The sequence below is a fragment of the Sminthopsis crassicaudata genome, chromosome 2 (genome assembly GCF_048593235.1).
Source record: "Sminthopsis crassicaudata isolate SCR6 chromosome 2, ASM4859323v1, whole genome shotgun sequence".
Taxonomy (NCBI): Eukaryota; Metazoa; Chordata; class Mammalia; order Dasyuromorphia; family Dasyuridae; genus Sminthopsis; species Sminthopsis crassicaudata.
The window spans coordinates 608,795,985-608,818,391 of NC_133618.1; the positions used below are offsets into that span (position 1 = coordinate 608,795,985).

Here is a 22,407-nt window from a genome sequence, read left to right on the forward strand (position 1 = left end):
GGAAGAAGGAAGGAAGGAAGGAAGGAAGGAAGGAAGGAAGGAAGAAGGAAGGAAGGAAGGAAGGAAGGAAGGAAGGAAGGAAGGAAGGAAGGAAGAAAGAAAAGTGACAATATTAGAAGAGTTGCAGGAAAATAGATATGTTAATATACTACTGATGGAACTGTAAGTTGGTACCACTACACTGGAATATTATCTTCATATATCCAGAATTACTGAATTTTGCTAAATGATTTGCCTGGGATCATCCTGCTAGTAAATGAGGAAATTGAGGCAAACAGTGCTAAATGATTTGCCTGGGATCATCCTGCTAGTAAATGTCTGAGGCCAGATTTGAACTCAGTAGAAAGAGTTTTCCTGACTTGAGACCCAGTACATTCTATCCATTGCATCTCTAGCTATCCAGGAATACTACTACAAGGACTTTAGAAGAAATGAGAGGGAAAAAAGGAGGAAAATTCCATAAGTACAAAAATATTTATAGCTATTATTTTTGTGTTTTTTTTAGTTTTCAACATTTGCCTTTGCAAAAACTTGTATTCCATATTTTTCTTCCCTCCTTCCCCCTAACCCTTTCCCCTAGACAGCAAGCAATCTGATATAAGTTAAACATGTACAATTCTCCTAAATGTATGTCTATATTTGTCACGTATAGCCATTCTTTATAGTAATGAAGAACAGGAAATTAAGGGAGTTCTCATCAGTTGGGGATGAAAGAACAAATTATGGCTATGAAGGTAATGAAATTCTATTATGCAATAAGAATTGACTAGAGGGACATTTTTCAGACAAATGTGGGAATACTTACTGATACAAAGTGAAATAAGCAAAACCAGGAGAATAATTTCTATAATAACAATATTGTAAAGACAAAAAACTTTCCATTTAAGAATTTTGATCAATGCAATAACCAACCATAATTCTAGGAGACCTATGATGACCTATGCTATCAATCCCAGTCAGAGGGTACTCAGGATGTAGAACAATATGCTGTGGGAATTTTTTTGTTGTTGTTGGACCATGCATATTTGTTACAAAGGAGGTTTTTTCTCATGGGAAAAGATAAGGTTGAAAGACAGAAAATGCTTATTAATTGAAAAGAATTTAATGAAAAAAGAGACAAAAGTAGCACTGATTTTCAGTTTCCTTCTCATAGCTTATATTTATTTTTCTGTTTTCATTCATTCTCACACAGAAGAGCAAAAATGGATAGAAGATAAAAGAAAATCTGACTTGGCGAGGGCTCTGTCATATCTTGGACATATTCTATAAAAAGGTGGATTTGTGATATTATGTTTTCACCTTGTTACGCTAGAGTCCTCAATAGATGTTATCAACCACTATCTTCTGCCTTTATTCTGGAAAGCAACAGCATTTTGGCTATTGCTAGAGCATCTTCTTTTTTATGCTTGAAAATTTCCTTTCAATATGTCTGAGAACACTCTTCATTAAAATCAGTGATATATATCCATGTCTTCTTCTTTTGGTCTCTTGGAATTTTCTTTTTCTTGGCTTCTAGTCTCCTTAAGAATGATTCATCTTCTCTCACAAGGCATAATGAAGAGAAATATGCATATTTTAAAGTCTTGTACAGTTTCTAAGAAGACTAGCTTGAACTTGGAATAGAAAGGAAGAGCATATACAGCAGGTCACTGTAACATGCTACTCATGTCTTCATTTCTTGGATCCTAATTAAGTTTGAGAAGCACTAAGGTACCATGTACAGACACTGGACTTGGAGTTAGAGAAAGCAGTGATTCATATTCCCCCTTAAACCCTCATCAATTTTTTGACTTTGAACAAGGTTTATAGTTTCTTTAGGAATAATAATAGGATAATAATAGTACCTAGTTCACAGAATTATTGCAAGGGATCAAAAGAGAACCTACTCAAAATATATCAATATTAACTAGCATTATATTTATGATATTTAAAGGTCCTTTGCTTCATTTGGAAACTCCCTGTTTCCACATCTCTTTCCCAAAGCTTCTGGGTCTCAAGTGCATTTGCAAAAGTGCTGTTTTAAAATCTTCTAAGCTTGTCCATCACTGAATGACAAACCCTTTTTGGAATAATTATAAGGACCTATACAGAACAACTAATCAAAAAGAATACAGCTTCCAGTCACAACACTTTTGTTTGGAGTCTGACTATTAATTTTGACTTTTCTCTATTTGAGTTAAGTTTTCCTCTCACCTTTTGGACTGCTTTGTCCAATCAATATTACAAAGAGGATTTTATTGTGAATATTTTACTTGAGACATTCCCATTACTGGCATTCTCTGAGATATGCATCTGGTGTTCAATGTTCCTGGAATTTCCCAAGAGCTCCACTTCAAAAAATGGATCAAAGGATTGTTCTCAGATGAGAAAGATTTTGTGGTGTGATGTCTTTATGGCATATTTTGAAAGATCAGTTCTGATTTCATTATTTAGAATTTTGTTTAATTCTATATGTGTATTTTTAAAACTGCATTTCAAAATGTTTTCTAGTTGGAAATAAAGAAAATCTTGGTCTTGTTGTCAAGTGACCCACTATTAACATTTTACAAAAGATCTCTCTTCCTGCTTCTCTAAACTAAAGAATTAGTGGGCCAGATTAGTAGTTTCCTGGGGACAGAAAAAGACTTGTTTGCAGATCACCAAAATGACATTTAAAAGTACTGATTGCTTATAAGCCATTAGAACTTCTGAAAATAGCTGATGGAGCTACAGGAATGAATACTAAAGGAACAAATGCTTAGAAAGACTTTAGGGCTCAGAGAAACAAATGCATCTAAAGAAAGTACAGAAGAGTTGCTTCTGTTCTTTTTTTTTTTTTTTTTTTTTTTTTTTATTCCACGTAGAGATATTGGTAAGGATGCTATTTACAGGTTAACTTTAGATGATCTACCTCATTAGGTTTAGATTCATAAAATGTTGGAGTTAGTAGTGGGGGAACGTTAGAGATTACTAGACTGTAAGGTCCTTGAGTATAGGACCTTTGTCTAAATTTTTCTCTCTCCCTCTCCCTGGTCTGCCCCAGTACTGTATTGTGTATCCACTAGGTGCTTAATATATATTTATTGAGTATATTTCTCATTTTATAGATAAGAAAACTGAGGCCTAATTAGGTAAAATTAATTGCTTAAAGTTACATAGTGATAAAAGTAGAACCAGAAGAAGCCAGACTCTTTACTCCTTTTCCAGTGGGTTTTTTTTCTATTATGCTATTTACTTCCCATCAGAACTGCAAAATATAAAGATTAATATTATGGTTCAGAAAAAGGGCAATGTTTCTCTTTTAAGATGTCTATTTGTGTGTCTTTTAAGGTGCCTTTCAAGGGTCTATTCTTTCCTCGGGTTTCTTTACTATCTCACCATACCGTTTGATCATTGTTCATTCCAATCTTTCTTGACAAGGCTTTGTGGTCTGGTTTCTCTTTGGAGATATATAGAGGCCTAGTTCTCTCTCCTAAATTGTTCTTCTTTAGTCTTGAACCTACCTGTCCCTCTGGAGGTGGTGTCAATAAAGTGAATCCTTCTCCATTCTTAGGGCTTTCTTCTCTACCTTTTATTGTCGGAAAGTATGGAACATGACATACATACCTTCTTCATTGGAAGAATCCATTTGGATTCTGCAGGGTTATGTGAAGTCTTGCTCTTTTGGATTGAGAGGTCGAAATAGGTGAGATATGAGAAGGCTCTTTGATATTTATCTTTGTCATCTATATATAAGATTCTTTGATCCATTTTTGGAACAATACTGTAAGTGGTATTATTATAATGGCATACTGGAAGGTGGGAAGTAACAATCTTATAAGATATCTATCATATAGTTTCTTCTTGTTATAATTCTTCTGTCATAGACCTTCTCTTTACATGAGGAGTCTGAATACATTTTGGGACCTTTAGTTTCTTGTTTCTTACTATTCCCCACACAGATGGAGTATAGGTATCTAGTAGTTTCCAAATGGTAGTCATCAGTTCACTTATTTGACTTAATTGCCTTCTGCCCAGGTGGTATCTTATGAGAATATTAACATGTGCTACTCTGCCAAAAGATGTCCATCAATGCCTCTTAAAAGCATCCATAATCACAAGTCATTAAACAAAGGATAGATTCCCCCCCAATTTTTAACATTCTTATTTAAAGTTTTGAGTTCCAGATTCTATTTCTTCTTCCATTCCCCCCAAGACAGTAATCAATAAGATATAGGTTATATATATATAATTATGTAAAATGTTTCCACATTAGTCATTTTGTTCAAGAAGACTTGAATAAAAGGAAAAAAGAAAGCATAAAAAATAGCAGTCTGTATTCAATCAAAATCAGTTTTTTCTCTGGAGATGGATAGTACGCTTTATTATTAATCTTTTGGGATTGTCTTAGATCATTGTATTACTAAGAATAGTTAAGTTATTCACAGTTCTTCACTGAACAATATTATTGTTACTGTTTACAACCTTCTCCTGGTTCTGTTCACTTCATTGTATATCAGTTCATGTAAGTCCTTCCAGGTTTTTCTGAAAACTTGATAAGTATCCCTTTGATTTCCAATTCTTAGCCACAACAAAGTGTTATAAATATTTTTGTTCAAATGGGTTCTTTTCTCCCTTTTTGGATGTCTTTTTGTTAAAATAGGTTCTTTCCCCCTTTTTTGGATGTCATAGAATAAATGTTATTTACATAGAAAAGGACACAAAAATATTTCACAGTCAAGCCCTTAATAAAGAAAACTTCCTTTCTTTCTGGTAGACCTCTTCTTCCCTAGAGACCTATAATCTCTTTTAATTAATAATTAATACTTTTAAAGTATTAATAATACTTCTCAGGATAGTTCCCACCATCACCACTCCAAGGGAAAAGAACTTGGGATTTTCCAGAGTAAAACAGCCTTCTAGAGGACCTCACTTCCCTAGATCTTTGAGAATTAAAGCACCATTTCCTTGGGGGATGAATGGTGATACTGGTTCATTACAAGGAGAAAGAATTTAGAATTCATAAGGGAATCAGGAGACCTCTTATTCCTAATGCTGCTATTTGGAAACTAACCCCTTAACAATGTATTTTTAGAGGCATTTAGTAATTGGAGAAAGAGCCGAGGACCACATGCTGTGTATAGAGGAAAGGGGAAGGTGTTAACCTTGTTCTGTGAGTTCTCCTTTGGGTGCCTTTATAAGAACAGCTCCAGGTCTTGATATGCATTGTGTATGAAAGTTCATGCTTCAGGTTCAGTAAAGACTGTGCCTCTGATTCAGACTTTCTAAGATCTCCTCACAGTCCATTCATAGAGAATAATTGAGAAAGAATTGAGGCCTGATAGTGAGGCTTCAGGAGCCCAACACTATCTTCCTCTCCTCTCTCTTATCTAGATTGCTTTTGATTTTTCATAGCTGTCTCTTCTGTCTCCTCCTCCTCTCTTTTGCCTGGCCTTTATTTCCCTTTTGTTTTTCTCTCTCTCCATTCATATTTATCTCTCTCCCTTCTCCAACTTAACCTTTTCTTTCCCCCTTACATTTAAGTGCACATAATATAGATTCTTTTTTCTTTTAACTAAACCTATGCTTTTATTTATAACAGAAACTTTCAATGAGAAAATTCTCTCTGCTAGTGCAGATAGCAATGATTCTGCTATGTTTAATTTCAGGGAGTTGTTTATGGAAACTGGAATATGGAATTACTGCCACCAATATCCTGCTTTAATGTCTCACCATGTGCAGTGGTTCCCTCAGGTTTTGAAAAGTTCTGTCAAGGAATTGCAAGCTCTGGTAGGGCTTGTCAATGTACTGGAAAGAATAAAAAGGACTGGTGACAGATGTTATGATTGCTGTTTGAAGGCTAGCCTAGCTCAGTCTAGAGACACTCTAGCAGACAGTTGGCTACAAGTAACAAATTTCTTCAACTACAGTAACTCATAATATCTCCCTGCTAAGCAACAGAAGGGTTCTGATCTGCATTTATGGAGCTAAATCTCACACTGATGAAATCATGAATCCCTGAAACATAATAATGGAATTGAAATTCATTAAAAAATATCTGTTGTATCTATTGAATGAATTTTTATATTTGTAGCAACTTAAAAATCAGGTGAGTGTCTCTGTCTCTTTCTGAAAGAAACTTTCTTTCTCTTTTTTCCTCCCTCCCTCCTTCCCTCTACCGCTATCTTTCTCTCTTCCTTTCTCTCCCTCCCCACCCCCCTCTCTCTCATATACACTTTCTCTCTCAAAACAAAAACAGCCTATATAAAACAAATTTATTTGTTTTAATTATTTTTTTAATTTGAAAAAATCAGCATGGCACAGTAGGTAGAACTCTAGACCTGGAGTCAGTAAAAACTAGGTTGGAATCCTCCAACAAATACCTACCACTATATAACTGCAGGCAACTAGGTTGTACAATAGTTAGGGCATCAGGTCTGGAGTCACAAAGACACAAATTCAAATCTGGCCTAAGACACTTACAAGCTCTGTAACCCTAAGCAAGTCACTCTGTTTGCCTCAATTCCTCATCTATAAAATGATCTGGAGAACCTCAAGGCACACCATTCAACTATCTTTGCCAAGAAAACTCCAAATGTGCTAACAAAAAGTTGAACCAATTGAAATGACTGAACAACAACAATGTAACTCTGAACAAGTCAATTATTCACTATGAGCTTCATTTTTCCCCATCTATAAAATGGGAATAGTAATAACTTCTACTTCATAAGGTTGTTAAAGCAAGTAAAGTGCTTTGTAGACTACAAGGAGCTAAGTAAATTTGAACTATTATTGTAACTTTTAGAAGTCTCTAGCAGGGATCCTCAAACTACGGCCCGCAGGCCAGATGCAGCCGCTGAGGATATTTATGCAGCCTGCCGGGTATGGCAAATGGGCTGAGGAGCGGAGTCAGAGTGTGAGTTTTTGTTTTTACTCTAGTCCGGCCCTCCCACAGTCTGAGGGACAGTGGACTGGCCCCTATTTAAAAAATTTGAGGACCACTGCTCTAGAGGAAAGAAGATTTCCCACCTTTTCACCATTGCACATTATGTACATCAATATACTTGTTGGTGTGGATCTGAAAAAGAATCAGCCACCAGAGATACTGGGTTGTTTGTTCTCTGATGTCATGTAGAAAACTATCATTACCTCCTTTAAATAAAATACATGCTGTCCCAAGGCTCTTGACAGCATGAGAACAGGGTGTTCTGCTAACTGGTTAGGAAAGTGTTTGTGGTTGATTGGCTCCCGGCTTGCTTTGTCCTCAGTATGGGATCGTGCTGGATGCAGGTTCTTCTCACACCAACATGTACATCTACAACTGGCCAGCAGAGAAAGAGAATGACACTGGAGTAGTGCAACAGGTGGAAATGTGCAAGGTAGAAGGTAAGGTGTGGAAATGTGGGAGAGACCAGAAGTGAAAAGGAGATGGGGTACCAAGGTCATGAGAAGTCATGACTGTAGAGCAACATGTGTGCATTAAGAAATAATACTGTAAATATGGAAATGTATATAGTAGATTTGCACAAATTTAACCTAATTGGATTATTTGCTGTCTGGGGTGGGGGTAGGGGTAAGGGAGGGAGAAAACTTGGGACATAAGGTTTTGCAAGGGTGAATGTTGAAAATTATTTTTACATATATTTTGAAAATAAAAAATTATTATTAAAAAAAGAAGAAGTAATCCTGCCAGTTAACTCTGGAGGAATTTATTGATACTACCTTGTAGGCATTGTTATAATTAACATGAATTCAATCCAATTTGACAAACATTTAGGAAGTATCTGTTATGTGTGGCACTGTGGTAGGTCTTGATGATATGCGAATAAAAATAAAACAACACCCACCCTCAGAGAACTTGTGCTCTAATGAGGAGATATGATATAATGAGATAAGATATATTGAAGTTGTACCTTTGATGACTTATCTTGACTAAAGAATCTTGGGCAAGAAATAATCTCCTGGTCTTCCAACAGTGATCTAAGATTGTAACTTACAGATGAGTTGCTGATTAACATTAGTGGAAGGAATTTTCACTCTTGTGTCCTCTCCCTTCTGAACCCCACCCCCAAAACTAGTTCCTACACAAAATGTAAACACATAAATAAATACAAGGCAATTTAAGGAATGAGTAATCACTAACAACTGGGAGGGAAACAGGGAAGTCCTCATTGAGGAGGTGGCTCCTCACTCTTGAAGGATTCTGAATGGTAGGGATAAGAAGGGAGGGCATTCTGCATTTTGAATGCAGAAAATGGGACATGAGCATGGAGAAAAGTTAGTAGTTCATCTTGGCTGTAAATAGTTTTGAAGGCAGTAATTGGAAATAAGACTGGAAAAGTTGAAACCAGGTTTAAAGCCAGATTTTGAAGGTCCTTAAAAGCAAAGAAATTTCTACTTTTATCTTTGAGTCAACAGGGAGTCACTGGAACAGGGGAGTGGCCTGGTTTGTGTTTTAGGAATATTATTTGGACAGCTGTGTGGAGGGTGGACTGGAGAAGGAAGAAACTGGAAGCAGGGAGACCAATCAGGAGGCTATTCTATTATTCTAAACAAGGGGTTATAAAGACCTTTGTTAAATATAAATGGAACAAAGCATTTGGGCTTGATAAATGAAGAAATGAAATCACCAGCAGTTGAAAACTTTTTGGCTGTGGAGGATGACAGAAAAGAAAAAAACAAAAAAACAAAAAACAAGGGATAGAGGCTTCAAGTTACAGAGCTGACCTTGGAGTTGGGAAATTCTGAGGTTAAATTCTATTTCAGACACTTACCAATGGTGTGACTCTGGGCAAGATATTAAACCTTTCTCAGATCAGTCAAACTGATACCTATTGAAGACCTTAGCTTAAGAAGGTCCAAGGTCTCCCATTTCATCCAGGGTCATCTCCCACTGTCTTGATCAATATCTTGCCACTGGACTCAGATGGCTCTGAGACTGGTGACCTTGCACAGTCCTCTCTCATTTAAATCTAATTCACTTGTATCTTATGACATCACCACCCTGTTGTCTGGTCCTCTTTGACAGTGAAGGACAAACAACAACCTTCCTCATCTGTAAAATGGTGATAATAATGGCACCTAATTCACACTTGTTGTGAGGATCAACTGAGACTGATTTAAAGAAAGCACTTTGCAAACGTTCAAGGTTATATGAATGTAGCTATTTAATTATAATGAATGAGAAGAGGATCTTATTCTTAATAGAAACAAGAAAAGTAGGAGAGAGGGAAGTTTGTTAAGGGAGAGATTTTAGTCATGGTGAGTATCAAATGCCAATGGGACATTAGAGTGGAGATATGAAGCATTTGGCAATTTGGAGGTCTAGAGTTGGACACAAGAGATTTGGACGTTATAGATGTAAACATGATCATTGAACCTTTGGGTTGGATAAGCTGAATAAGGGAGAAAGTATAGAAAGAAAAAAGGGCTCAGGATGGAGTCTTGTATGAATACTCAAGTTAAGAAGAAAGGAGATGGATAGTGAATCATCAAAGACTGAAAAATAAGTCAGGTAGGAAGCTAGAAAAAGGAAAAAAGTGTCACAAAGCCAAGGGAAGAGAGAGTATTTAGAAGGAAGATGCGGTGAATAGCAGTAATGATAGAGTACTTTACAGGTCATTTTATCTGAATCTGATAGGGATTCAGAATGAATATTCTCATTTTATAGGTGAGGAAACCAGAACTGAAAGAGTTTAGTGACTTGGCCAGTGGTCAGTCATTTAGTATCTGAGATAGGATTTAAACTCAGGCTAGCTCCAACTCCAACACTTTAGTTAATGTATCATGCAGTTGATTCATAGCATAAAGTATAGAAAGTTCAAGGAGTGAGAGAGAGAAAAAACAGCTTTAACAGTTAAAGTCATTTGTTACCTTTAAGAAAAGTTTCAGAACAATGTTAGAGGAAGAAAGGAGATAAAATCTAGAGTTGTGCAATCTTTATCATTCCCCCACTATGGCATGGTAGTTTAAAGCTTTGGTGATGGGTCACAGGGCACAAAGGGACTACCGGGTCCAGGAAAGGAGGTTCATTGCCATTTGGCCTATCTCTTATTGTAGCCCTATGAGGGAAGTAGGACAAACAGAAGCAGAACCTTAAAGGTTGCATGTTTTGGGAAAGAGAGAACAAATCACTGGAAGTAGAGAGAATAATTCCCAGGAACAAAATGGTGCCATACCCCATTTATCCAGAGCCCCTAATCCAAGTTGGGGAGCAAGAGTGGGGTTAGCTTAGGTTAGGAATTTTGGTTCCAATCAGTAATCAGTTTAGGGGCTCCTCTATAGGATTAATGGGTCTACACTCTTTTCCTTCTATATTCTTTATTCCTTTCTTTCTCTTTTCAGAAACTTCTATATAAATTATATAGTCTGTTTAATGTTTTCTCTGTAATTAACCAGTCCTCCCTAAACATCCTCTTTTGATTTGAGTCTATAAAAGGAAGAGAACATCAACACATTTGTGTAGGACTAGAGATATCTAGAATTTAATTGCACAATGAACCAAATGCTTATTATGATTATGAAGATCAGAGTATAATAAATAGTAAAACTACTGGATTGGAAACTAGGAATCTTAGCTTATTTTCCCTGCTTCAGCTTGGAAACAGAATTCTATCTCAACTCTGTCTCATCTCAACAAGTGATAACATGTAAAAGGAAAAGATTGGAGGCCCAGGGAAGGGATGGAATGGAATTTACAAAACAGTTCCTATGCCAGAATCCTTTGGTTAGAGCCAATCCTTCAGAAACCTAATATGCCTGCTTCCAAAAGGATTTGGACAAGTTGTCCAAAGTCTCTCACTAATATACACATAGGATGGGCCAAAGTCAAATAAATTTTACATTGTTAATTTCAGTAGAATTTCTGTTAATGTGCTGCATGCAGATCTGAAGAAATCTTGATCAGATTTTTTTCCATCCTGGTGTGATAGGACTTTTTGAAACTGACCTAAACTGAACTTTCTAATACATTATTGGTAGAACTATAGCCTACTGTAAACATTTTAGGGAGGAAGATGACAGTATATAATAAAAATCACAAAATGGTTTTTTGCCCCAGTGATTCCATTGCTAAGACTTCATAGGATCACAGACATAGAATTGAATGTGATGTTAAACGCTACTTAGTCCAATTCCCTCATTGTACAAATGAGGAAACTGAGGTCTAGAAATAAAGTACACCCAGTACAAAGTGGCAGCAAGAAATAGAGCTAAGATTTGAACCTAGGTCATTTGAGTACAGATTCATTGTTCTTCCCACTACTTTGTGGTATACATCTATGTACCTAAATATGTCTTATTCCACTTCTAATAACAAAACATGAGAAACAAATTTTAAAAACCCATGAGAAACCACCTATATGTTCAATGATTGGCAAATATCTGAAAAAGTTGTGCTATGTTGATGTAATTAATAGATTATTGTAATGATAGAAAAATAAGAAACATGAAACATAATAGGAAATATAGAAAGATCTTTATGAAGAATTACAAAGTGAAGTCAGCACTAGAACTGGTTCCACATTAACTACAACTATCTATCTGTCTGTGTGTCTGTCTCTGATATTCATCTGCATTCTATCTGTATATGTATACATATACACATAAGCTATATAAGCTTTATCAATACATGCATACATATTTATACAATTATCTTGCTACACAAGAAAAATCAGATCAAAAAGTAAAAAAAAAAAAAAAAAAAAAAAAGAGAAAGAAAATAAAATTCAAGCAAACCACAACAAAAAGATTGAAAAAGCTGTGTTGTGATCCATCCTCAGTTCCCACAGTCTTCTCTGTGGGTGTAGATAGCTCTCTCCATCACAGGTCTATTGGAACTGGCCTGAATCATCTCATTGTTGAAAAGAGCCACGTCCAATAGTAAATTTTAAACAATCAAAAAGCAATCCTTCTGATTGAATACTTTCTTGGGATGATGTTGATTGGTTAATATCTTATCAACTTGGAGATTGTTGAGTATTTATAGGGTGATTTCTAGAGATTGACATTGTTTCTGTAGCCTGGTGTAGGAAAAAGGCACTATAATGAAAGTTTAAAGATCTGGGTTCTAGACCTGTTTCTGTAATTGACTCATGGTTGATTCTGAACAATTTTACTTCCCTGGGCATCTGTTTCTTTTTCTGTAAAATCCAGGTTTAGGACATCATTCCTTTAACTTCACATCTGGCACATGGAGGTACTTAATAAATGTTTATTGAATAATTGATTACTGTATCTCTAATTACTTTAAGTTTGCTCCATTCTTTTCGCCATGCTTTGTGAAGTGTTTGGGCCAGCATCCTAAGGTCATGGCCACAGACCAAGGTCCCCTATGGTGCAGTGAGGGCAAGATAGCTCAGGCCTACCTAGGCTTATATTTATGAACATGGATTATAATAATATTTTTACATTTATGAGCATTCCATTTCCTACCTATATGCCTTGGCACACTTCCATGCCTGGAATTTTTCTCCTCATTTAGGCCTCTTGAAACTCTTATTTTCCTTCAAGCTTCAGCTGAAGTGCTACTTCCTTCAGAAGGGGTTTATAGCTTATGTGGGACTCTAAAAAGTTAAGGTCATGTTCAAGGATCCTCTACAATTTTTAAAAATAAACTATTACTGGTACCTATTGTTTTCATATCATGTGAATTTTTCTCTATATTTCTGCTTTTACCCCTTCTAGAGAGCCACCCTTTATAACAAAGAATGTTTTTAAAATGAAAAAAGGAAGAATAGATTTTAAAAAATCATCAAAACCAGTCAAAATATTAAAATCTCCCTTAAAATATTCAAGTTCTTAGATGCTTTACCTCTGCAAAAGGGTGGAGAGAAAATTAAGAAGAATTCAATTTTATCCAAAGCTGGAGAACAAATGTTTCTGGAGAGGTATTGCAGTATAGTAAAAATACTGATTAAGTTAATCTGGAATATTACTGTTCTGTAAGAAATGACCAACAGGATGATTTCAGAGAGACCTAGAGAGACTTACATGAACTGATGCTGAGTGAAATGAGCAGAACTAGGAGATCATTGTACATGGCAACAATAAGACTATACGATGATCAATTCTGGTGGACATGGCTCTCTTCAAGAATGAGATGATTCAAATCAGTTCCAATTGTTCAATGATGAAGAGAACCATCTATACCCAGAGAGGACTGTGGGAACTGAATGTGGTTCACAACGTAGCATTTTCACTCTTTTGTTGTGGTTTGTTTGCATTTTATTTTGCTTCTTTTTTTGTGAGGCAGGATGATTGTATAAATATGTATACATATATTGGATTTAACATATATTTCATGTTTAACATATATTGGACTTGACATCTAGGGGAGGGCATGGGGGAAGGGAAGGAATTGGAACACAGGGTTTTTCAAGGGCTCATCTTGAAGTACTGTCCACTTATATGTTTTGAAAAATAAAAAGCTTTAATTTAAAAAAAAATAAACTGGATTCTAGTCCTAACTTTAAAGAGTGGCTATAGGGAGCCAGAGATTTTCAAACAAAACCTAATCTCTGAGAAATCTAGGGGTATAGAGGATACAACCCCAGAATTATCCCCCTGGTATCTCACAATGCAATCTATGAACCTTTTAAACATATTAGAATCCTTCAATTATGGTGTGCTTGATATTTCCAGGTCCTGGAATCTCAGGGTATGCCCACAACGTAGAAGACGTAGGCTTTTATATAAACCAATGCATGGACAAAGCCAAGCAAGTGATTCCTAAGGAGCAGCACCAACAGACCCCTGTTTATCTTGGAGCCACAGCTGGCATGAGGTTGCTCAGGTATAGTAGCATCTAGGAACCTTTGATATAGTTAGGTTTTGGGGTTCAAGATGATGTCCCTCTAGCAGTAATTAAGTCTTCTATCTTGTAAAAGTCCCAGGGCAGAAACAAAGATTTCCATCAAGATTTATCGGACAGAATCACTGGCCCTCAAAGCTCAAAGTGAGTTCAGAGACTATCTAATCCAATCTGTACTCAACTGAGAATCTCCTCTATAATATTCCCCAATAAAAAGAACTAGAACTTAAATTTCCTCGTAAATAGTGTTCCCTTGCTCAAAAAAATCACTTTGAATTCATTTTGTGAATATTCTATACTTATTATATCTGTGAACATGTTGTAATCTTGCCATAGAATGTAAGCTTCTTGAGAATAGGGACTGACTCAATGTGTATGTGTCCCTAGTACCTGGCACAGGTGATTGTTGATTGATGTGATAACTAATTTTCCCTCTCAACTAAATTTAACTTAATTACTTCTTGGAATCTTGTCAAATCATAAATCACAAAATTGTTTTGAAAGTACATTATGTATGACTTGACTCAGCTGGTTCTGTTTCTCCTGGGCAGCAAATGCCTCAAATAACAAATTGGCACAGCATATGGTTCTGCCAATGAATGGCCATCTATCTTTGATGAGAGACTCCTGAGTTAGATCCCCTTTTTCTTTTTTTTTGGGGGGGGGGCAGCTTTCATTGTTAAAAGTATTTTTTTTATCCAGCTAAAATTTGATCCTCTGAAATTTCCACCCATTTTTCCTAAGTCTGTTCTCAAGGATAAAACCCAAAATTTATCCCTTTTCCATCTGATGACCTTTCAGATTCTGGAAATTAGATATCATGTCCCCACTAAATCTTCTTTCCAAATTAGCCACCCTTAGTTCTTTTGACCATTCCTCATATAACATGAATTCAAAAATCTTCACCATCCTGGAAGTCACCTTAATCAATAAAATAAACCAACAAACCACCATGTATTAAGCACCTACTATGTACAAGGCACTATGCTAGGTTCTGAGAGTACAATTTAAAAAGTGAGACAAGTCCTGCCTTCAAGGGATTTAAATTCTATAAAGTTGTTGTTTGTCCTATGTTCTCAAAAATGACCAATGATATCAGTAAGGTGATGGCTTGACTTGCAAGTAAGTGAATTGAATTCAAGTGAGGCAGAGCTGTGTTTGAAGCTTCTCCTGAGATATCTGAGTCCAGCAACAAGATACAGATCAGGACTATTGAGGGGATATGTATTAAAGGACAAGTCAGTACAAAAGAAATACAAAATGAATGAGGATTGGCACTAACAAGCACTTACTGATTGGTTGGCAAAGAAAATCAAAATAATATCACTGTTATTTAGCAAAAAGTGTTTAATAGATGCTTTTTGACTGCCTGATGATTGAGACAATCAGGAAGGACCTTTTCAAAGAGGTGTCACTTAAAGTGCCAGCACCCTTTTCCAAGGCTGACTGAGGTTGTCCAAGAGTAGGAGTCCCTAGTTAATTATCATTATCTCCTCCCAGATCTAGGAATCTCATTTCCTGATTTTAATTTGTTCTGGTATTGGGTGTTTAAGGGAGGTTGGGATCCCAAGATTGGTAGCTAACAGAACTATTGTTTTTTTTGTTGTTTTTGTTTTTTTTGTTTTTTTCTTGGGCATTCAGGATGGAGAGCAGTGCCCTGGCAGAGAAAGTCCTAAAATTTGTGAAACAGAGCCTCACTTCTTACCCTTTTGATTTCCAAGGGGCCAGGATCATCACTGGCCAGGAAGAAGGTGCCTATGGCTGGATTACCATTAACTACTTGTTAGGCAAATTCAACCAGGTAATATCGATCCTTTAGGATGTGTGGGAGTGGCTGCCTGGATGCCAGCACAGTTTGTGTCCAGGGAAGTATATCTGCCAGTGTCACAAGCAGCTCCAGTTCCACGGCTAAGAATGTGTGATTATATTGGCATCCTTGGCCCCCAGCTGATGCCCGCACACAGTAAATACTACATAAATGCTCATTGATAGATAGTTATACTATGGGTCTGAAATTTCAGAGTGAAACCAAAAACTAGAGCATGAATGGGGAACTGGAGATATTTGCCCATTGCTCTTCGAGTGATTGTATCACATGTTAGCCTTTACCACAGTGATCTTCTGTTGCTTCCCAGGGGTGTATCAGGGACTTAGGGCGCTCAAAGGTGAGGCTAGTAGAAGGTGCTAGTGAACTGCAAAGGCATCATGTAAGGGGCTTGGCAAAGAACTCTTTGTCTGAGGATTAGCCTAGCCAGGTTCAGGGGGGGTTATCACCAAGAAAGGATGAAGTTTTTGGATTTATGGAACCTCCGTAACATCTCTCCAAGACCTTCTACTGAGGCACAAAGAGGTTGCTATCTGTTTCAGTGATGGAAGAACCCCCATTAAAGAAGCCATGGATCCAATGTAACACTGATCTAATGGGAGAATTCTGTGGAATAGAAAATCTTTGGACTTCTGTCCCAAAATGTTTCCCTGAATGCCCTCTTTTGTGACCATTTATTTTAGCATGGATGCCATCCCTCTTCCCAGGCTTTGCCTAGCCTCGCTCCTGGCCTCCTGCTCCTTTTCTATCTGTGCTGAATCTAGGAAGGGATATGTCACAGGGCATGGTGGTAGGTGCAGAGACATCCACTCCTACCTACAATAGCCTCAAAAACTTTGTCTCTTTTAGACGAGCAGCTGGCTCAGACTTCTACCCGGAAGAGAAGGGCCACAGGAAACTTCTGGGGCCTTGGACCTTGGAGGAGCCTCCACACAAATAACTTTTGTGCCCCAAGATGAGCAGATTGAATCCCAAGGCAACTCCTTGCATTTCCGTCTCTATGGCAAAAGCTACGATGTGTATACACACAGCTTCCTGTGTTATGGGAAGGATCAAGCTCTCCGGCTAAAACTGGTCAGCAACATTCAGGCAAGTCTAACTGATTCCAGACCCTGCCTCCCCCACATCTGCAGGCATGACCTCACATCCTGTTTTCTCTTCCTCTCACATTATTGTGACTGAAGTGGGGCTCAGCAGTAGCCCCCCTCTGCTCCCAAAGAAACACTTTTTGGCAGATTATCTGATGAAATTTGGTGGACCCTAATTCTGACAGTTGTTTATTCCTGTATTCTCTCCTTTTAAACCTCCCACATTCAACGCATTTCTTTAGCATATCAAAGTTTTAGAGCTAGTAAGGGATCATGGGAATTATTCACTCTATCCTCCTCATTTTACAACTGAAGACATTAAGACCCAAAGATATGAAGTAGGAGGCAGCTTGATGGCTCTAAGGGTAGAGCACTGGGCCTGGAGTCAGGAAGTCCTGAATTCAAATCTTAAGTTCATATCTGGTCTTCCTAACTGTGTGATCCTGGGCAACTCACTTAAGCCTATTTGCCTCACTTTCCTCATCTGTAAAATAATCTGGAGTAGAAATGACAAACCACCCCAGTGGTTTGGTGCATGGGGTCCCAAAGAGTAGATCACTGAATGATGAACAATACCAATGTGAAGTGATTTCCCTGTGGACACAAAAGAGGTAAATGGCCACGCCAGCATTCAAACTGAGGTCGGTCCATTTCAAATTCTAGTGTCCCACCTCTCACAAAATATTTCCAGACAAACTTTTCAAACCCTTAGGCAGGAAGCTAATTTTCAAGCCATTATGCAGGAAACTACTACTTACTCAGATAGGACTGGCTTGGCAAGAGGAGATAAGAAGGAAAAGTTGATATGAGTTTTTGTCATCTTTTTTTTTAATCTTCATTTCATACATGTAGCAGAAAGAAGACTGTTATAAAAAGCCTATTAATGAGAAATATTTTAGTCAAAGCCATAAAAATTCCATATCCAAATGCTTTTTGTTTTTAAAGCCACAAGAAGTTAGATCTGCTTAGCAATCTCCCGATCATCTCTCTCCTTTTCACAACAAAGAAATTCTGGTTCCTGCATCCCTATCCTCAACCTCTTTTTTCCAGACCTTGACCTGATTCTTCATATTTACCTTTATAGCTATATTTATTTCCATCAAACGTACCCCAGCTCCTCCAAGCTTTAGCATGATAAGATGATCATTTTGGAGTTGTGGAAAAGACTTTAAGTGCTACTAACTTCTACAGATCAGGAAGTGAAGTATGAGGATGTTAGGGAGGTAACATACATAATAAGGAGGCAGTTAGGTGTCTCATTTGACAGAGTACTGAGTTCACATGTGGTCTCAGACACTTAGGAGCTATTTGAGTAAGTCATCCTATTTGTCTCAGTTTCCTTATCTATAAAATGAGCTAGAGAAAGAAGTGGCAAACTACTCCAGTATCTTTTGTCAAGAAAATCCCAAATGGGGTCATGAAGAATCAGGCACAACTGAAATGATTGCAACAATAGAAAAAAGTAGCAAAGAGTACAGCTGGGTTTTAAACCCAGGTTCAGACTCTAAAAGTCAGATTCTTTCCCTTGTACAATGGGGTAAAAGCTTGGGAGTTTTAACTGAAACTCTATCATCAACTTTGGCCCTTAAAGTCATTTAGGTAAAGCTTGTTTTACTGGGATCATCCTAACCTGGTTGTCTAGATAGCCCAATTATGTATTTAGGATTTATGACAAACTCCAGATCATACTGTTGATGTATTATACAACTTCTAAGAGAAAATTTGTCTTCATCTTTGACACTATTCATATGCCTTTTTTGATACCTCTCTTATGCTCTAATTTTCAAAAATGTTTTATTATTGTTTAAAAAAAAACAGTTTACCAACCTTTTTGAGTACCATCCCTGTTGGACTTTTAAAGCTCCTTAAACTCAAATAGAACTCTCTCTTATGACAAAGGAGAATGGTTAAGCAAAACAAAGTGACATTAATAAGGGCTAATAGCATATACCTCGTTCCACAACTGTAGACCACCTCTCCCAAGACAAATATACCTCAGCATTAGCTCTCAAAGTAATTGTTGATTAATGCATTGATCTGAGTCACCAGTGTCTTTGGGATTTTTTTTAATTTACATTATCGTAGTTATTGTATATTATTCCCTATTCTTCTTTCTTTGCTCTTCATCAGTTCATATTCTTCCCAAGTTTCTCTGAATTCATTGTTATTATTTAGTCACTCAGTCATGTCCTAATCTTTTCATGACCCTATAGACCATAGCACACTAATACTGTCCATGGGGTTTTCTTGGCAAAGATAGAGGGATTTATTTGCTTTGAAGGCCAAAAGAGTTTAAATTACTTGCCCAGCTAGTAAGTGCTGAGATAAGATTTGAATTCAGGTTTTTTGATTCCAGGCCCAGTGCTCTATCTAGTAAGAATTTTTCATAGTCATTATTTAATATAACACAATAATATTTTGTTACATTCATACACTGTAATTTGTTCAGCCATTCCTATTTGATGGGCACCTCCCTTATTTCTAGTTTCTAGTATTGTTCTAGTCCTGTGATTTCACTGGTGTGGAGAGAAGTGCCAATGAAGAAACTCCTTCTACCAAAGCAGAGCTGTGATTAATTGATTCCATAGTCCCAGCTGCTCATGGCTCTAAGAATTTTTCTTAAGGCTTAAAACCTTATGGTCTTTGAATAGGTCTTCCCAACACTTTGACTAGTTTTCCTATGCTGTGCTTTTATTCTTTTATTTTCTTATTGCTACAGAAAATAAAAAAGGCTGGAACGGGTTAGCATTCTTACATGTTTATGTTTCATTTTTGTATTCTGGTTATTTGTGTGCATGAAATATCTCCCCTACTCGATTATAAAGTCCTTTAAGGCAGAAACTCTTATCTTTGGATCCCAGAAGCACTACAGTGTTCACATTAATAACCTATTAAGCACTTATGTTTGAATGGATAAATGAACGTATTATACCAGTGAATGTATTATATCAATGAATGAATGTATTATGCCAATTCTGTTTAGTCTGAGTATAAGGAGCAGGGAGGGCATTAATAACAGTCCTAAGTCCTGATCCTACAAAAATAAACCTAACTTGTGTTGTGAGATCATGTTCTGGCTTTTTCCCTTCCCATGGCCTTGTAGGTCATGGGTTTCCGTATTTTCTCATGTAGGATGCAAAGGATGGACTCCTAAGGGATCCATGTTTCCACCCCGGCTATAAAAAGGATGTGAACATAAGTGAGTTCTTCAACACACCCTGCATCACAAAGGATGAGGAATCATTTCCATTTCAGAAACTTCAAATACATGGTACTGGAAACTATAGTGTGTGCCTGCAGAGCATTCACAAGATCTTCAACACCACCTACTGTCCTTACTCAAAGTGTTCTTTCAATGGGGTTTTCCTCCCATCCTTACAAGGAAATTTTGGGGTAAGTAGAGGAAATGATTTGCCATTCCAGATCTCGGTTTTTAAGGAGGTGGAAATGAATGCCATGACCAAATGCTTTTTCTGAGGGGAGATACCTGGGCGATCACAGACTTTGAAAGTCCCAAGACTTTCTTTCAGTTCAAACATGGGCAGATTTGATCATGGTCTGGGTTAAGGCTGATTTCCTAATATAATTAGTAACTCTCATTTCAGAGATTTGTAGTCCTTTAGGCTGAAAGTCTCTTCCTTATCAAGGATAAGCAGTTGATTGACATACAAACTTGGTGATAGCTATGTTTACTGATCATTCTTAGTGGTAGTAATGGGAAGCCAGAACTGGCTGCTGCAGTAGTTTTGATGGGATAACATCAAGGGAGCAAGAAAGCAGCAACCCTTGAGTTCATACCCTTTCGTATTCATCCAGGAAACTGCAGCCAGGCAAGAAATCAGCATTTTTTAAAGTTCTATGATAAATGACAAATGATAAAAATATAAATATAAGCAAAAAGACGTTCCTTGCATTCTAGGACCTTGTATTCTAAAGGAGGAAGATGGTACATAAATAGGAGCTAAAAGGGTGGGGGACAGGAAGGGAAGAAATTACTTGCCAGGAGAGGAAATGAAGGTTTATGAATAAAATTTAAAAGAAAGACTGAGAAGAAGGGATTGGCATTATTCTCTCATGCTACCTTTTTTTCCTTAGGATTAGGATGTAACTGCAGGCAATCAATTTTGGTTGATAGGAGTTCTTGGCTCTATTAAATTACCCTAAAGGAAGAGGAGAAAGGAAGCACTTCTGCCCAACTTTCAAATAAAATATTACAATGATAAAATATATCCCAGAAACAGTAGAGTCTCTCACTTGTTTTGCATTCTCTTTAGGGTTTCCTTTCCAAGGTTTTATGCTGTTTCCCCATGTTTCTGTAGTGACATTTTCAAGAAAAAAAAATCATCCAATCGATTAGTTGGAACGTGTTTTTTTTTTTCTTTTTTAACCATACTATACCAAATAAAAAAGTGTAAGGTTAGTCTCACATTACTCTACTTGGCCTGACACATGTTCACATGGATCAGGACTCCAGAGATGTTTTCCTTTTCTTGTGCTTGGTTTCTCCCCAGATCTAATGTCAGGTTCATTTTTCTGAGATCACTGTAAAACCCAGACCTCGAGTTGGTGCTTAGATCCCTCTCTTCATCATTCAAATACCATCTTGGCTAAAAAAATAAGCTTATTACTTTGAATCAAACCCTATCTTTTCTGAGAATAAACCACTGAAGGCTCTAAAAACATTTTCTTTCCCCCATTCCCAAAATTTCTCAAAATAGCTATAATTTTCTTCACAACTATCCTCTTCCTAACCCCCATCCCAAAATGATTAGCCTAGGTTCCATTTTCTCATCCTGTTCTCCTTCCTTGTAGAAGTATCTTTTCCTTGCATTTTGGCACTAACATTAGAATAATCATTAACATCTCCAAAGTCCAATTACTTTCAAATTATTTCAAGCCCCACCAGCCTAAGATTTCTCAACCACATGTGATTTTACAATCCCAGATTTTAAAAAAAAATTATTTTTTTTGCCACAATTGTATTCAAGACTTATGACCTCATTTTCCAGATGTAAATAAAGTCTCAAAGGCTGTCACTGTTCCTGTCATTTTGATTAACTTGTTCTCTCTGGCTGCTGGACTGAATCCCACTTTATAGGCAAATTAGAAACATCTCAAGGAGGGAAGGAATAAATGATTGTGCATCTGCAGGGATGAGATAATGAGATAATTTTTAAATTATTTTAATGACATCTGTGAATACTATGTTAACACAACTAGGAAAGCTGAATTGACCAGAACATTTTTTTTTTTACTAGAACATTGTGGGAAGGAACAAATCCAAAAATCAAATTCAAAAACTTCTTAAAGGGATTTATTAGAATGATGAAAAGTGCTCCCTAAGGAAATTGGGGAAACCACTATTGTTTAGACTATGCAATATGAAACAAGGCAGATTTCTAAAGAATAAACCCAAAGGGAACACTTATGCAGGCTCTAGATTAGGAAGAAAGATATTAGATATCTCATCCACTTTGGGGGATTCTGGATTTTAGGCATGGTTTCAAAATAGCAGAGTGAGAAAAAAGAACTTATTTCTAGAAAACTAGGGCAGAAGTGGAGAAGAAGGAAAAGAAAGGAGGGAGGAGAGGGAAGCCACCCACAGATCCAGAATGGGTGAGTGGGGAAAATCTATATAGATGAGTAAATATATATACCGTATCCCAAGGAATATGATTCTGAATCTATAGTTCTAAAATTTTAGATTTTAGTGATTTGGTGGAACA

At 36.9% G+C, this 22,407-nt stretch overlaps 1 protein-coding gene across 1 annotated transcript in view; it reads left to right on the forward strand.

The window, feature by feature from the left end:
• ENTPD1 (ectonucleoside triphosphate diphosphohydrolase 1) overlaps nt 1–22,407 on the forward strand; it is a 104,420-nt gene that overhangs the window by 69,801 nt on the left and 12,212 nt on the right. The window contains exons 3-7 of the mRNA XM_074295940.1: nt 7,227–7,344; nt 13,600–13,750; nt 15,410–15,569; nt 16,443–16,682; nt 19,814–20,074. Of these exons, the coding sequence (XP_074152041.1) occupies nt 7,227–7,344; nt 13,600–13,750; nt 15,410–15,569; nt 16,443–16,682; nt 19,814–20,074 (930 nt within the window). The remainder of the gene's footprint in view (nt 1–7,226; nt 7,345–13,599; nt 13,751–15,409; nt 15,570–16,442; nt 16,683–19,813; nt 20,075–22,407) is intronic.